The sequence below is a fragment of the Pristis pectinata genome, chromosome 7, assembly GCF_009764475.1.
Source record: "Pristis pectinata isolate sPriPec2 chromosome 7, sPriPec2.1.pri, whole genome shotgun sequence".
NCBI classification, from domain to species: domain Eukaryota; kingdom Metazoa; phylum Chordata; class Chondrichthyes; order Rhinopristiformes; family Pristidae; genus Pristis; species Pristis pectinata.
The window spans coordinates 74456903-74474199 of record NC_067411.1 but is presented as its reverse complement, the minus strand read 5'-3'; the positions used below and the strand labels follow the sequence as shown (position 1 = coordinate 74474199).

Sequence of the window (17297 nt, the reverse complement as noted above, 5' to 3'; positions counted from 1 at the left end):
TAAAGAGTACACATACCCACAATGAGTTACAGATTGTTCTGTTTGTTGAATTACTCTAATAAGGTGGAGGCAAGGCAGGACACCTCAAACACAGAATGCATTATCCTGTGCCATGTAGGAGCTCAAGGACGCTTCACGTCTTAGACAACCACAGCTGCAGGAATTTCCATCAGTTGGGGGAGCTCGAACTCTGGATTTTGCAACTTGAGTAACAGCTAACATCATTATGGTCCATCAGGGAGGCTGAATTTTTCTATAGTAGGTTGCTGGAGATGTTCACCCCAACTCAAGACAGGGGAATGGGTGACTACCAGATGGACAAAGAACAGGCAGGCAGTTCAGGAGACCCGAGGGCATCTTACTCTCTAACCAGTATTCAGTTCTGAGCATTGATTGGGGGGAGAGGGGGGGCTGGGGTCTGCCCTGAGGAGTGCAGCCAACGCCAAAACATCAGCACCATGTTTTGCTCAATCGTACTGGGAGAGTATGAGATATCAGGGATTCTATCATTAGGGTAGAAGACAGGCATGTGTACGCTTGCAAACCTGATTCCAGATTGTTACATTGCTTCCTTATTGAAAGGGCAAAGGATATCACTGAGCGACTGCTGAAAATTCTGGAGGGGAAGGTGATGAACAGCCAGGGATTGTGGTCCATTTTGGTATCAATGACATAGGTTGAAAAGGAAGTAGGTTCTTACTGGCAGATTTGAAGAAGTCAGAACAAAGAAGCAGGGCTTCAAAAAGGTCAGTCCTGAGGCAGGGTCTCAGACCAAATGTTGACAATTCCTTTCTCTCCACTGACGCTGTTTAACAGCAGAGTTCCTCAAATAGTTTGCTTTTTGCTCCACATTTCAGCATCTGCAGTCTCATGTCTCAAAAAGGTCATCACTGGTTACAAGACAGTGAGCACAGAAATTGGAGGATAGCACTGATAAATGTGTGGCTGGAGATACAATGCAGGAAACAGGCCTTAAGATTCCTGGGACATTGGGATGAGCTCCAAGGGAAGTGGGATTTGCACAACCTAACTCAGAGCTAGGAATAATATCCTTGCATGAAGGCTTCCTTGCGTTGAGCAGAGAGTTTAAACTTAAATGCAGGGTGTTGGAGCACAAGAAGATAGCACTGAAAATAAGGTGGTGCAAAAAGGATTGGGAGAAATAAGTAGCACCAGAACATGTGTTTTTAAGACAAAATCATATTAAGAAAGTAGAAGATAGTCCAAACTGCATTTAAGTGTTTACAGTGCACTAACCAATGAATTGAACTAGCCTGGAAAGCTGCAGGCACAATTAGCCACAGGGGATTAATATATTGAGACAGTAACAGCAACCTGGCTCAAAAATGGGTTCTAGATATACAAATGTACAAAATGATAAGGGAGGGAGGAAAGGTGCGAGTCTGGAGGATGGTAGTGATAGTACTGATTAAAGAAAATGTTGTGGTGCTGGAAAGAGGATGTTCTAGAATGATCAAGTACAGAATCTGTGTTTAGAATTAATAAACAAGTATTGCATCTACACTGTTTGGACAATTCTTATAAGCTGCCAATTAGTTGGAAGGATATTGCAGAGCAAATTTGCAGGAAAATTGCAGAGATCTACAAAAGTCATATAGTGATAATGGGGTACTTCAATTATCCAGTCATAAACTGGGATTGCAATAACAAATGCAGAGAGTAGGATGAGTTTCTGAAGTGTGCTCTGGAGAACTTTCTTGATCAGTATGTTTCTAGCCCAACAAGGAAGGCACATTGAAATTGCCCCAGAACTAAGTCAGGCAATGAGGTGAGAATAAGCTGGGGCCAAGTAATCAGAAATTAAAAAGGTTAACACGCAAAGATGGAATTTTGAAAATGAGACCACTGCAAAGTGCTGATGTTTCAGCTACAATCTTGTTACATTCCCATGACAGAAGGGTGCAGAAATTATAGCCAGAGCTCCCTAGGTGACAAGAATAATGTGTTAAAAATAATAGGGTGTAGCGGTTGCTACCGCGGAATAAAACAAGACGCTAGTCGGAGGATTGCCGAACAAGAACTGGTTTATTTTCCCGCCTTGCGCGGGCCCTTTAAGGGAGACTGTTCCCGCCCAATGAAACCGGCAATGACGTAAGTATTACGTCATCAAGACTTTCCCGCGCGCGGGTTCTCCCCGTCGCTCAGAAAGACTAGGCCCGCCGCCATCTTGGGCCTCGTCGCTCCGACGCCGCGCGACCCGACTGCCGAGCCAGTTCACCCGACTAAACAGTGAGTCGCCACACAACCCCCCCCAGAACCGGCGATACAGTCCCCAAGGTCCGTGGGCTGTGCCAGCTGCCGCTTAGGGGGCCGGCCTCTGCGTCGCGGCGTTCAGGTTGTTGCAGATCCAAATGGGCCGGTTTGAGGCGGTCCGCCGTGAAAACCTGTTCCCTGCCTCCAATGTCCAAAATAAAGGTGGATCCGTTATTCCGTATGATTCGGAACGGTCCCTCATATGGTCATTGCAATGGCGCCCGAGGTGTGCCCCTGCGAACGAAAACAAACTTACAGTCCCGTAGTTCCTTGGGCTGGCAGGATGGGGCTTGACCGTGCCGTGAGGTGGGAATCGGGGCCAAGTCGCCAAGCTTCTCACGCAGTCTTTGCAGGACTGCTGGGGGTTGTTCCCCTTGGTCCCGAAGGGTAGGTATGAAATCCCCGGGGACAACTAGGGGCGCCCCGTACACAAGCTCAGCTGACGAAGTGCGGAGGTCTTCTTTGGGGGCAGTGCGTAAGCCGAGCAGGACCCAAGGCAGCTCGTCAACCCAGTTAGGACCCTTCAGGCAGGCCATCAAGGCTGATTTCAGATGGCGGTGAAAACGTTCCACCAACCCGTTTGATTGAGGATGGTAGGCCGTGGTGGTGTGCAGCTGCGTCCCTAGCAGGTTCGCTAATGCAGCCCAGAGACTGGAAGTGAATTGGGTGCCTCTGTCTGAAGTGATGTGGGCTGGAACACCAAAACGTGAGACCCAAGTTGTTAGCAGGGCCCGGGCGCAGGAATCAGTTGTGATGTCAGTCAGGGGGGTTGCCTCAGGCCACCTCGTGAACCTGTCCACGATGGTAAGGAGGTGCCGGGCTCCTCTTGAAACCGGCAGAGGGCCCACGAGGTCGACGTGTATGTGGTCGAACCTCCTACAGGTAGGCTCGAACTGCTGTGGTGGGACCTTGGTGTGTCGCTGGATTTTTGACGTCTGGCAGTGCGGACAAGTCCTGGCCCACTCACTGACCTGTTTGCACAGGCCATGCCAGACAAACTTGCTGGCGACCAGTCGGACGGTAGATCTGATGGACGGGTGCGCCAACCCATGTACCAAGTCAAAAACGCGTCTCCGCCAGGCTGCAGGGACTATAGGGCGGGGCTGACCAGTCGCAACGTCGCAAAGTAGGGTCCGCTGACCTGGACCAACCAAGAAATCTCGGAGCTGCAGACCCGAGACTGCGGTTCTGTAGCTGGGCAGTTCGTCATCGGCTTGCTGTGCGTCAGCTAGGGCCGTGTAGTCGACACCCAAGGATAGGTTGTGGATGGTTGGTCTGGAAAGTGCATCAGCAACAACATTATCCTTTCCGGAGACATGTTGGATGTCAGTTGTGAATTCGGAAATGTAGGATAAATGTCTCTGCTGACGAGCTGACCAGGGATCGGAAACTTTGGAGAAGGCAAAGGACAGAGGCTTATGATCGGTGAAAGCGGTGAAAGGCCTGCCTTCTAGAAAGTATCGGAAATGCTGGACGGCCAAATACAGTGCTAGAAGTTCCCGATCAAAAGCGCTGTACTTCAGTTTGGGCGGTCTAAGGTGCTTGCTGAAAAATGCCAAGGGTTGCCAGCGGCCTTCGAGTAGCTGTTCCAGTACCCCACCCACTGTGGTGTTGGACGCGTCTACCGTGAGGGCAGTCGGGATGTCAGTCCTAGGGTGTACAAGCATCGTGGCGTCTGCCAGGGCGTCTTTGGCCTTAACGAAAGCAGCTGCAGCCTCGTCAGTCCAGGTGATGTCCTTGCCCTTACCAGCCAGCAGCGAGAACAGAGGGCGCATGATACGGGCTGCTGCAGGGATGAACCGATGGTAAAAGTTGACCATCCCAAGGAATTCCTGTAGGCCTTTGACTGTGTCGGGGCGGGCAAAATGGCGGATAGCATCCACCTTGGCAGGTAGAGGTGTTGCCCCATCGCTGGTGATTTTGTGGCCGAGGAAATCGATAGAGTCAAGTCCGAATTGGCACTTGGACGGGTTGATCGTGAGGCCGAAATCGCGGAGGCGGGAATACAGCTGGCGGAGGTGGGAAAGATGTTCCTGGCGGTTACGGCTGGCGATCAGTATGTCATCCAAGTAAATGAACACGAAGTCCAGGTCTCGGCCTACCGCGTCCATCAGCCGCTGGAAGGTCTGCGCGGCGTTCTTAAGGCCGAACGGCATCCGAAGGAATTCGAACAGGCCGAATAGGGTGATAATCGCAGTTTTGGGGACGTCATCCGGATGGACCGGGATTTGGTGGTATCCCCTAATGAGGTCCACCTTGGAAAAGATGCGGGCCCCGTGTAAATTCGCTGCGAAGTCCTGGATGTGAGGGATGGGATAGCGGTCCAGGGTGGTGGCATCATTCAGCCTGCGGTAGTCGCCACAGGGCCTCCACCCTCCGGTGGCTGTGGGGACCATGTGCAGGGGGGAGGCCCAGGGGCTGTCTGACCTGCGAACAATCCCCAGCTCCTCCATGTGACGGAACTCTTCCTTTGCCAGGCGGAGCTTGTCTGGAGGTAATCGTCGTGCTTGGGCATGAAGGGGTGGCCCTGTAGTAATGATGTGGTGCCGTACCCCGTGTTTGGGCCTAGAATTTGTAAACGAAGGTGCCAGAATTGATGGGAATTCGGCTAGGAGCTTGGCGAAATCGTCGCCAGAAAGGGAAATGGAGTCCAGGCGCGGGGCTGGTGTGCTGATTTCTCCCAGGGGATAGGTCTGGAGAGTGCTAGAGTGGACTAACCGCTTCCTTCGCAGGTCGACTAACAGGTTGTGGGCCCGAAGGAAATCGGCTCCTAGGAGTGGTCGGGCGACGGTGGCAAGGGTAAAGGTCCAGGTAAAACGGCTGCCACCAAGTTGTAATTGAAGTATAAGGGTGCCGAAAGACCGTATCGTTGTACCGTTGGCGGCATTGAGTAGAGGACCTGGTGGCCTGGCACGAGTGTCGCGGCTGGTCGGGGGCAAAATACTGACCTCCGCTCCAGTATCAACTGTCGGCGGCCAGCTGCTGTAGCCATCAGCGGCGGCTGGCCCTGGCGTTTCCCTGAAACTTGCAGGGTGGGCGGCATCGAAGGGCCTCCGCACCCCACCTCTGATGGTAGGAGCACAGCTGGTCACCCGTGTCGTCGTCTGCGTTCCTGGGGTGTGGCTGCTCGGTTGCTGGGGCCGGGCAAGGCGGGCGTTGGGCTCGCAGCCTGGTGATTTGACTGACGGACGAACCGCTCTCGCGCTTGGCCCTCCACAGGACATCTGCCCGGGCAGCCACCTCACGGGGGTTGCTGAAGTCGGCGTCAGCTAACAACAAGTGGATGTCATCGGGGAGTTGTTCGAGGAAGGCCTGTTCGAACATCAGGCATGGCTTGTGTCCCTCGGCCAATGCCAGCATCTCATTCATTAGGGCGGATGGTGATCTGTCCCCCAGGCCATCCAGATGAAGCAGGCGGGCAGCACGCTCACGACGGGAGAGGCCGAAGGCCCTAATCAAAAGGTCTTTGAAAACCGGGTACTTATCTTCCTCCAGAGGCGACTGGATGAAGTCTCCAACCTGGGCAGCTGTCTCTTGGTCCAGAGAGCTAACCACATGGTAGTACTTCGTGGAGTCGGAGGTGATCTGCCGAAGGTGGAATTGCGCTTCGGCCTGGTCAAACCAGACGCTGGGCCGAAGTGTCCAAAAGGTGGGCAGCTTGAGGGCCACTACGTTGGCTGCTGCGCGGTCATCCATTGCGCGGGTCCAAAAGCCGTTTGGACCGTCAGGGTCACCAATGTAGTGGTTGCTACCGCGGAATAAAACAAGACGCTGGTCGGAGGATTGCCGAACAAGAACTGGTTTATTTTCCCGCCTTGCGCGGGCCCTTTAAGGGAGACTGTTCCCACCCAATGAAACCGGCAATGACGTAAGTATTACGTCATCAAGCCTTCCCCGCGCGCGGGTTCTCCCCGTCGCTCGGAAAGACGAGGCCCGCCGCCATCTTGGGCCTCGTCGCTCCGACGCCGCACGACCTGACTGTCGAGCCGGTTCACCCGACTAAACGGTGAGTCGCCACAAGGGCATGGAAAGAGAGACCATGAAAACTGCTAGGCTGCTAATACAACAGAGAACAAAGCTAATTATGAAAAGTTCAGAAGGATCTAAAAAAATTAAGCAAGAGTGAGCACAAGACTGGCAACAAACATAGAAAAGGGAATCTAGAATACTCTTCCAGGTATATGACAGGGAAAGGGTTGTCATTTGAGAAATAGGGCTGATCAGAGACAAAAAATAAAATTCATTTAATACTTCAGTCATAACCAAGGAAGATGACACTGCTGGAGTCTCAGCAAAGAAAGATGCAATTTAAATTCTGGATGGACTTAACATTGATAAAGAGGTGGCATTGGATAGGAGTCTGCATTTAAAGTCGATTTATCACTTGATCCAGATGGGATGCATCCCAAGGAAGGAAGAAATTGCAGAGAACCTGGCTATAATCCTCCAAACATACATGGAGTGTTCTCAAGGACTGAAAGATTGCAGATATTACAACTTTGTTCAAGATAAGAACAAATTTACTGTAGATGCTTTTTGGATATCTAAAGTTCCACACAGCAAGAGTTGATGGCCTGGCAATAAACAGGGTTTGGCAGCATGGATAGAAAATTGGCTGAGTAGCAGGAAACAGTAGTAGTGAAATTTTTTTGTCAGACAGGAGGAAGGATACAGTGGAGTCACCCAAGGGTCAGTTCTAGACCCACTGCTTCTCCTAATATATATTAATGATTTGGACTTGAATATAGGGACCATGATTTCTAAATGTGCCAGTGACATAAAACCTGTAAACTATGAGGATAACAATGGATTTCAAGGAGATAAAGAAAAGCTGGAAGGTGTGGATAGACAGCAGATGGAATTTGATGCTGAGAAATACGAAGTGTCACATTTTGGTAAGAAGAATGAGAAGTAAAGTGGAAGGCACAGATCTGAAGGTATGTACATAAAGACAATGTACATTAGCTTAGTTTGGCACAACATCATGAGCTGAAGGGCTTGTTCCTGTGCTGTACTGTTTTCTGTTCTAAAACACAAAATGCTGGCAGCACCTCTGGAGGGAGAAACAGAGTTAATGTTTCAGATCAATGACCTGTCATTAGAACTGGGAAAAGTGAGAAAATAAGCATATTTTAAGTTGCAGAGGAGGGGAGGGTTGGAGAGAACAAAGGGAATGCCTGTGATAGGGTGATTACCAAGATAATCCCAGCGACACAAATGTTGTTGCAGACATTAACCCCACTCTTCTGCCCTACCCCATCATCCCGAAAATTATTTTCCTTCTGATACTTGCACAGCTACTTAGAGTATTTCAAGCATTTTCTGTTTTTAAGATCTCCAGCATCTGGAGTTTTTTTTCCCCACTTTTAGGTGTACGTGAATAGTTCATTGAAAGTGGCAGAGCATATTGAGAAAATGGTTGGAAAAACACATTATGAGATCTTGGGCTTTATAAACAAATGCAGAGAGTGTTTATGACATGATGAACCTTTATAAAATACTGGCGCAGCCATAACTGGAAAGTGGTGTCCAATCCTGTGCGCCACACATGGAAAAGATGCAAAGGCTTTGGAAAAGGTGCAGAAGTGATTGAAGGAACTCATGTGGATAGATTGGAGAAGCTGGGGCTGTACTCCTTGGACAAGAGTTTGCAAGACTTGGTAAAGGTACTTAAAACCATGAAGGGCTTGGAAAGGATAAATAGAGAGAACCCATTTCCATTGGATGAAGACATTGAAAGGACGGTTGCTAAATTTGCTGATACAAAGATAGGCTGGAAATTAAGTTGCTAAGAGAGCATAATGGGGCTATGAAGGGATACAAACACGTGAAGTCTGCGGGCAAAGATCTGGTGAACAAAGTGTAATGTGAGAAATTGTGAAATTGTCTATTTTGCAGGGGAAAAAAAAACAAAAATAAAAATTCTAAGTGGCAAGAGATTGCAGAACTGAGATGGAGAGTGACTGCATATCCAAGACCATGATTTGCAGGTACAAGTAGTTAGGAAAGTTAACAGAATATCATTTATTGCTTGGGGAAATTAATACAAAATTAGGGAGGATGTGCTTCATTTGTAGCTAAAATTGTCATCCAGATGTGCTCTCACCAATGTACAGTACTTGGTCTCCTTAAAGGAACAATGTTAAGGTAACCTGCCCATTCCAAACATATCATGAGGGAAGGTTGGGCCGGCCAAGTTTGAACTGCTGGAGTTCTGAAAAGTAGGAGGTGACTTGACTGACACAAAGAAAACCCTGAGGGGGTCTTGATAGGGTAGATGCGAAGAGAATGTTTCCTCTTGTGGGAGAATCTAGAACTAAGGCCACAGTGAGATGAAAGGGGAGTGGGATCAGTTGGATTCCTTTGACAGAGAGCCTGTAGAGACACAACAAGCCAAATGACCTCATTCTCTGCTGTGACTTCCCCAAAGCACTTCCCCATCTGCCAACCACACAGATCATCCTCTGCCAATTGTATGATCTTGTGGCTTCTCCTGGCTGACATTAAAAGGTATTCTTAGAATTCCAAATGACCAGAAACTTTTTATGAGAATAGCCACCCTGCCTGCTACCCAATAGGAGATTGTATTCTGGCCAAAAAGTACCAAACATTTTGAACTTGGAATCTATCCATACAGTATACTTTTTAATTCTGTTACAAATTTTTGATAAGCAATTTTTAAGTTTTGTCTGCTTATTAAAAATCAGCTGCAGTCGTAGATCAATCCCAAAATACATGATACACAGCCTGGGATCCAGCAATGCTTTACTGATGTTCAGCAGGGTCATACTCATGAGCTTGAGATAAACACTCATCCCTTTCTGCTGTTTCTCAATGATCCCTGCACCTCTACCCCAAGTACTCAACACATGCTGCTATTGCTCAAGTTTCATGAGTATCAAATCACCAGTAACAGCCACAGCTGCCGTCTGCTATTCGTCTTCCTGTCATTAATTTTAGAAAGCAAATAGGGACCCTACAAATTCAAATTCTATTTACAAAATGTTTAAACAGTTCTGATGACACTGGAAAATCTATTTAATAGTGCTATGGAGTTAAAGCATCAATTGAATTAGACTAAAAATACATCCTTGGTTAATTCAGTACTGTATACCTATGGGCAATATTTTTTAAGTGTTCACCTCCTACTCTATGAGAGCATTAGCAACAGCTGTGAAAATATTGGAAACAGATAAAATAAAAAAGATCCAACATTTTTAAATTTAACTTGGACTTACAAATTTGCAAGTACGTTAATCAGAAAACATCCCTTAAACTACAATTAAACTTATTATCTATAGAAGTTATTTGATACTTCTCAAAGAAAACAAGTAACTTTAAGTCTGCACAGAGGCACAGCTAGTAAAGCTGCTGCCTAACAACTCCAGTAACCCAGGTTCTATCCTAATCTCCAATGGGTTTCCACCAGGTACTTTGGCTTCCTTCCAAATCCCAAAGATGTGTAGGTTGGTTGGTTGTTTAGCCACTGTAAATTGTAGGTAAGTGATAGAACCTGGAGGGGTGGATGGGAATGTGGGAAGACTGGAGTAGAATTAATGTAGGATTTGTGCAAATAAGTGCTTGATGGTCATTGTGGCATTGACAATCCAAAGAGCCTGTTTCCATGCTCTATGACTCCAAATGGTTAACAGTCTGTTAACCATCTGTGAACACCACAGACAAGTCAACCAAAATTTAGAAATATATTTTAGTAAATACATACTTGGCTCTCTTGCAAAATACTGTCCAATCCATTAGAAGTTGGTACTTGCTTTCTTTTCTCCATTGACAGTATTTTACTTGCAGCTTCTTCTAGTTTAATAAAGAAGCTATCCTCTTCTGTTGCTGCATGTAAAGATTTTGGTTCCTGGAGACACAGCACAAGATCTCTGCAGTCAGTTCAAGGCTGGCATCAAAGTGCATGTTGGAAGCAAAACATCAAGTCATGATAAAAACAGTTTTCACACTTGTGCATAGGATTGAAGGAACAAACCATTTGGTCCACTCCCCTGCTTTCTCAAAATCCTGCAATATTTTTCTTTTCAAAAATACACGGACAAATGCTTCTAACACAATGCAAGTCCAGAACATAATTCATTATATTTAAAAAGGCTCACTGTCCTCTAATTCTTTTGCTGAGTTTTGACTTTGTCCATTACTTTATTAAAAGTCTATTTTAAAGCTGAATTTCGAATTCCAGGCAATATTGTAAACATATAATTCATTCAATTATTAAAAAAGATTGTAAACATAAATTAAATCAAATTACAAAACATAATGTACACCCCAATATAAATCAGTTGCCATAAACACTAAAGTAGCATACCTCAGATTTTCTATTTGTCTGATCTAAAGAAAGAAAATGAAAAAGTTAATATAGTGTAAAATACAGGCAAAACATTTCAGTCACAAAATTGTGGCTACTCAAATAGTGAATAATGGGAAAACTACACAGAAGTTTTTAAAATTCCAATACGACTGTTTCTCAATACTGAATTTAACCAGTGCTAAGTTGAAAATGTGGCATGTTTAAACACTTATAGGGTTTACATTTAATAAGGAAAATAAATTGTTCCTTCCTGTTTCAAAAATTGTGCATACAAGTTTCAAGGCTCTCAGGATATGACCAATAGCAAGTGGCAGTTAGAATCTAGATGACTGCATAAGGACATGAGAAAATAATACCTTCTTTCTGTCATCATTATTGTACATGGGAAGGAATGTAAGAAAGGGCTGGAGTATTACAGTAGTCTCACAAAGCACTTTTAAGTTATTTCCCACCATGACTTCTGTTGGCTGATGACTCTACAACAGGAAGAATCACACATTTGCAGCAGAGGAACAGGTCACTTGGTCCGATGGTCCTTGGCAATGTTAATGCTCTACAAAAGCATCCTTCCACCATTCCATTTAATCCCATAAGCATATCCTTTCACCACTTTCTTCCTCATGTGTTTAACCAGCTTTCCCTTATATACACCACTAAATTAAATCTGCAATATGTCAAATATCCTAGTTGTTTTGGTCTATGCACTAAAGTCCTAGGACCAATGAAGTTAGTGGAATAATTAAATAGCTCTATCTAAAGATTTGTCTCGGTTTTAAAAACTACTTTTCCACCCAGTTCTGCAAGGGTTACTTTGCCACATTTGAATTCAGAGATGCTACGAGCTTTGTATATTTAAATTATCAATTTTAATAACAGATGTTTAGCATAAACTAAATTCAACACGATTTGTCTCCTTGAACCAACAATTTATTGCTCCCTGTGCCACCCCAGACCCATTCTAGTTTTATCCACACAGGATGTTGACCTGCACTTGTCTCAATCCCCGAGAAGATGCCCAGAATGTTTCTCATAGAGTCGTAGAGCAAACAGGCCTTTTGGCCCACCATGCACATACCAACCATCAAGTACCATCTACTCTAAATTCCTTTGCTTACATACAAGGCTAAGTTTTTCTGGAAATAAGAGCATACCCTTCTTTTTAAATAACAAAAGTGCCATTGCACTTCTGGAAAAGCAGCTGGCAGCAAATCACAAGCACATGGAGGGAATTTCCTGGTCCATTACTGGCAGTATGATTGGATTTCATATCAAGGAAGGGGTGGAAGGACAACAGGGTATGGATAGTGGAGATGCTGGTAGAACTGCTCCCTCACAGTGCTTAACCTGAGCAATGGAGCTGACTTCCAATGCTATCTGGGTGCTCCGGTTTTCTATCATACCCCAAAGACATACAGGTTGGTGGATTAAATGGTCACTGTAACTTGTCCCTAGGGTGTAAGCAAGAGGCAGAATCTAAGGGTAGTTGATGGGAAAATGGAGGGAATATGATGGTGTAATTAAGTGTTTGATGGTCAGTACAGACTCAGTGGGCCAAAGGACCTAATACCATGCTCTATGATTCTATTAAAGCTCAGAAATACAAGAGGCAGAATTAATTTACAGTGTATAAAAAAGTATTCATGGTTCCCAACATAATCTACACCAACATTAATTATGCAAAGATCCCATTTCTCAGAAAGACGTGGTGGCACACAGGACACAAAACCCTACGAGTTTAATGAACAGATGTCTGGCAACCTTGATAAGTCATCCAGCTTTGTGTAATGAGACTGAGTAAATAAACAAGTGAGGGAACCTTGACAATTGTATAAAAGGAAAGAGAAATAGTAAAGGATAATTGATCAGGAAAAAATATTATGAAGGCTTGCTGCAAGAGAAGTTTGCTAAAGTTAAAAGGGACCTCCTGCCCTCCCACAAAAAGAAGAGAGAAGTGAGCAGGGAATAATAGACACGTTTGCTGCACCTTCTCAACTTCTTTCTCACCTCAATCTTGCAAACTTGAAATCTTCAAAGCAACATTCATCCTCACCAATTAAGATCAACAAAAAATAAAATTTCACCACTGAAGCTGCAGAAGTAGATGATGACCCAGCAAAAACAACATGAAGGAGAACGGGTCAACTCTTTGAAAACAGAATTCTTGTAAATCTAAATATGCCACCTTTAAGAAGCCTACATAAGTTGGACAGGTCCCAGGAATTCATTACATAAGCAGCTTTAATGAGTGTTGACTGAACTTTGCATAAAGATGAGAAATTGAGAAAAAGATTGTTTTTCTTAAACAAATATTTAAAATGAGCTGATAGGCACAACTGGTGCAGCCTTAGTTTCTGTCCTCCAAATAAGTCTGCAAGGTCCAGAAGCCAATTTAATCAGGAATCGCTATAAATCACAAACTTTCACCTCCATAATTTCACCATCTTTACCTGCTGCTGGAACTCTTGTGTGCTTTTCTCCAGATAAAACTACTCTTTGTTAATAGACAGCTCTTCCCTCCCTTCCTCATATAGAGAATAAGAAGCAAGTAGGGTTTAGACCAGCTGCCTCAGGATTAGTGGTCAATCTCTCTTTTTGTGTGATAATATGTTACATGAAAATCACAACTACAAGTCCGACATGGGTACTTGTCTTAGCCGCCATCTTGTGCTACCACAGACGTGAAAACCAACAACTGGAAAGTTTTTGAAAAGGGATAAAGTTCAGAATACCAAATTTTGTTTCACAAAAGCAATCATACTGTTCAAAGTAAAACATATTGACACAACTCCAATACTACCTGTACTTCCATCAGTCTGAAAATCTTTCAATGAAACTGTGGCTGGTTTATCTTTTCCCTGAAGGTGTTTTCGTTTTTCCTTTCTACTCGGTCCTTTTGTTTTAGGAGAAGTATTATCAGCATCAAGACACTGCAAAAGGGTGTTTCAAAATTTAAGATGATGTTCAATGAAGATTGTTATTAAAGTAGGATTACTAGATTTTTTAAATCTATTATCTATTACAATTAGCAGAAAAAGCAACAGAGCAGGATGAAAGAACATTTTGTTTGTAAACTGCAGACGTTACTCGTACACTGGTACCTCACTTAGCACTCAGGATGCAATTTCAGAAATGTGTGCGCTAAAAGGGGTCATTACAGCATTATCCATATAGAGATGTGCTACTGACAGCTTTGCTATGTCCAAAATTTGATGCAAACCCCTAACTTTCCTGCTGCTATGCAGTGAATCTTGGTGCCGAGAACCTGGTACAAATCCAGCAATGAATAGCCCATAGCTCAGGGAACAGCTGCCCAAGGGCTGGGGGAGGTGATGTAGCCACTCAGCACTAAAATGTAGTGCTCACGCTTTACCTTAACTTGATGAGCCAGTTGAGCATTGCTGGGGACTGTCAGAAAGAACTAAGGATTGCTCTCATCACCTTCTGTTGAATATATGGAAGCTGATGTCTCCTCAGTCTTTGACTAGCTACACAGTTCTCCCCAGCCTAGAGATTTCTCTACAGAAACAATGCTCAACAGTGTTTGTTGGGCTTTGAAACCGTTACCATAGAGGAGGTTCTGGTAGGGGAGAACTGTGCAGCCAGCCAAGGAGGAGACAGCAGCTTCCATTACTTCCAACAGGAGGATCCACACAGTCTGTCAACACATGGAGCAGGTGCTGCCAATCTACAGCAATGTCCACACTCACCGTGGCAGGCAGGGTGCAGCCTTAAGACCCACATCTCAGCACTGGGCAGCCACTCTGGCCCACCCAATGCCAGCCCTTTCCACACTGTGCCATTCATTGTCGACAGGGGGCAGCGATTTGCACCAGGTTCCTGGCATAGCAGCATGCAGCCCGAGCTGTTGCCTTTCTTAAACTTCTGGAGGTACATATCTGAAAACGTTCAAACTGAAGGACCAAAAGGGATAATGAATCAGTGCTCTCCAGGCCAGTGCTAAGCAGGGAGCCAGTGTATTCACAAACTGAGCAAAGGAGAATCCTAGTAACATCAATTTAATATCAATAATGGAAAATACTAGAGCATCAGGAAAATAGTGATTGAGCACGTGGACAAGTATGAAATGATTTAAAGGAACTGGCATGGTTCATTAAGTGTCAGTCATATCAAGCTCATCGACAGGGTGAAGTGTCCAGCCTGCTGGAATGGAAGGGGAGAAAAGAGATGTTGTTTGCCCGAGCTATTGGGGAACAATTGATGAGGTGGAAGGGATTATTGGCAAAACGGAGGCAACATTATCATGGAGACACAAGAGACTGCAGATGCTGGAATCTGGTGCAACAATCTGCTGGAGGGACTCAGCAGGTCGAGCAGAATCCGTGGGACGAAAGGAATTGTCAACATTTCAGTCCTGATGCAGGGTTTCGACTCAAAATGTCAACAATTCCTTTTGTCCCACAGATGCTGCTTGACTCGCTGAGTTCCTCCAGCAGATTGTTGGGCAACATTATCACTTCTTGGGAGTGAGACAAGAGAGGGCAGAGCTTAAAGATACCAAATGGCAGAATGTAACAAGACTTGTTTCCAAGGGATCTGTATTCTGGCTCATCGATAAATATGATAGAAAAAATACTTGCATAAAGAGTTCAATGTTCATTTTTGATACATGACACTGATAGGATGCACAGTAAATTGTGTGAACAGAAACAGGAAGCTACAATTAAAAAATATGGTTAACCAGGTATTTTGGGGGATGGGGGAAAAGGGGAAAGAGGGAGAAATGCTATAGATTCACCCAAAAGAAAAACAGGATTAGCACTCTTAAATTAGAAAATGTTATATAACCATAGCCTTTATTCTAGTTTAGAAGCCCAATGAGGGCTAAATAAACATCTTTAAAATAATAGAGATCCAGTACAACCATTTTAGTTGGATCAGGTAACCAAAGGAAAGAAATTAATATTTTACCTCAATGCCACTTTCCTGCATCAATCCAATAGACCTCGATTGCCTTGATACTTAAAAATCTAGCAGTTTGTCTTCAATATTGGCGGCAATTGACCTTCCACAGCTACATACCCTTCAAGTGAAGAAATTTCACTTGAAGTGAAGAATGAGACTGTGACACCAGGTTCTAGATATCCTGGTCAGGTGAAGCATCATCACCAAATCTATCTTGTACAGAATTCCTATGAGGCTTGACATTTCAAGGAGATCACCTCATATTCTTCTAAATTCAATAGAGCTTAAGCCCACTCAACTTAATCCCCGCTCACCATCCCAGGAGTCAAACCTTCACTGCAGTCCTTCTATCACAAGTATATCCATCCTTGGGCAAGGAGGCCGCACCTACACACTAGATTCCAAATGTGTTCTTATCAAGGCCCTATATAATTGGAGCAAAACCTCTATACCCTCGTACTCAACATCCTGTTTACCTTTTTAAACTGCTTGCCGTACCTGCACATTAACTTTCAGCAACTTGTGTACAAGAACACCCAGGTTCCTCCGAACAGCAACACCTTTCAATCTCTCACCATTTAAAAAAAATCCATTTTTTTTCTGCCTAGGCTTGGAAGGGAAGTAGTGCTAAAATGCACTCATTTTTACAGTTCATAATCAAGTGCACCAAAAGAAAAATAAGATCATTCCTAAATTTAAGAAACACTTTCGATTGAGCAATTGATTGTGAAAAGTCAAACCCCATGAGATTACTTATCATCTCATTTTGTAACAAAATAAACAAGTGAAATAATAATGTTAGAACTAGATTGGAATTTGACCAGAAAAACTGAAATAAAGTGTGACTTTGGAATGATGCAGCCATGTTTAGATTTGGATTTACCCTGAAGTGGACCAGGTACCATCCCGGGAAAAGAATAAAAGTATATGAGCAGCAAAATGGTGCATATGCTGGAAATCTGAAATAACAAAAGAAAATGTTAGAAATACTTATCTGATAAGGTAGCATCTCCACAGATGCTGCATAACCTGCTGAGTATTTCTCATATTTTCTGTTGTTGTTTCAAATTATATGAAGATTTTATTAGTTCAAGAGAACCACTTATTATAGAGGAGGGACACATGTATGATACATTTCATGCCACGCCTTCATGGAACACTGTGCATTAGAACTCTCAGATCTCTTGCCATGCAGTTTTCTAAATAAAAACAGCGAATTTAAAATTTCAGATGTCAAGCGTATACATACACTCTTATGCTCCTCGTATTCCAACTTGCTAATCAGTAAAGCTTTTTGGAGATCTGCTTCATACAATTCGCTGGTCAGCTATATATAGAGTAAAAAAAATGTTCAGAGAAGCTCCATCACAGGTTCCAGAAATACTCTGGCAATACTATAGCACATTTTGAATTATCTACTTTGAATACTGCAGAGAAAACATAAAAATATACATTCTGCAAAATATTTCCATTGAATGTTTTAGCATCGAGTACTTACAAATTAGAATTTGGAGAATTGGGCGGCAATATTCCTCAACTCATAGCATTTGTAGAAATTTTGGAAGGGTGCATGGAATATTTGCAATATAAAGCACAAGTTCAAGACATTAGGGTCAGTGGCTTATTTTACACTCTTCCCTCCCTCCCCATCACAAAATTTTCTCCTAAAATAAATAACTTCTTATTGGGAATAGTTCCATTCTCCGTTCAAGAAAGCATCATTGATGAATGACCATGGACAAATGGGGCTATTCAACTGAAAAAAAAGATG

General features: G+C 44.1%; 1 protein-coding gene across 1 annotated transcript in view; it reads right to left on the bottom strand.

Moving 5' to 3' along the window:
• The window catches only part of gkap1 (G kinase anchoring protein 1), a 38752-nt gene that overhangs the window by 11398 nt on the left and 10057 nt on the right, over nt 1-17297 (bottom strand). The window contains exons 3-6 of the mRNA XM_052019445.1: nt 16776-16853; nt 13401-13530; nt 10601-10623; nt 9998-10141 (exon numbers count right to left, since the gene is read on the bottom strand). Of these exons, the coding sequence (XP_051875405.1) occupies nt 9998-10141; nt 10601-10623; nt 13401-13530; nt 16776-16853 (375 nt within the window). The remainder of the gene's footprint in view (nt 1-9997; nt 10142-10600; nt 10624-13400; nt 13531-16775; nt 16854-17297) is intronic.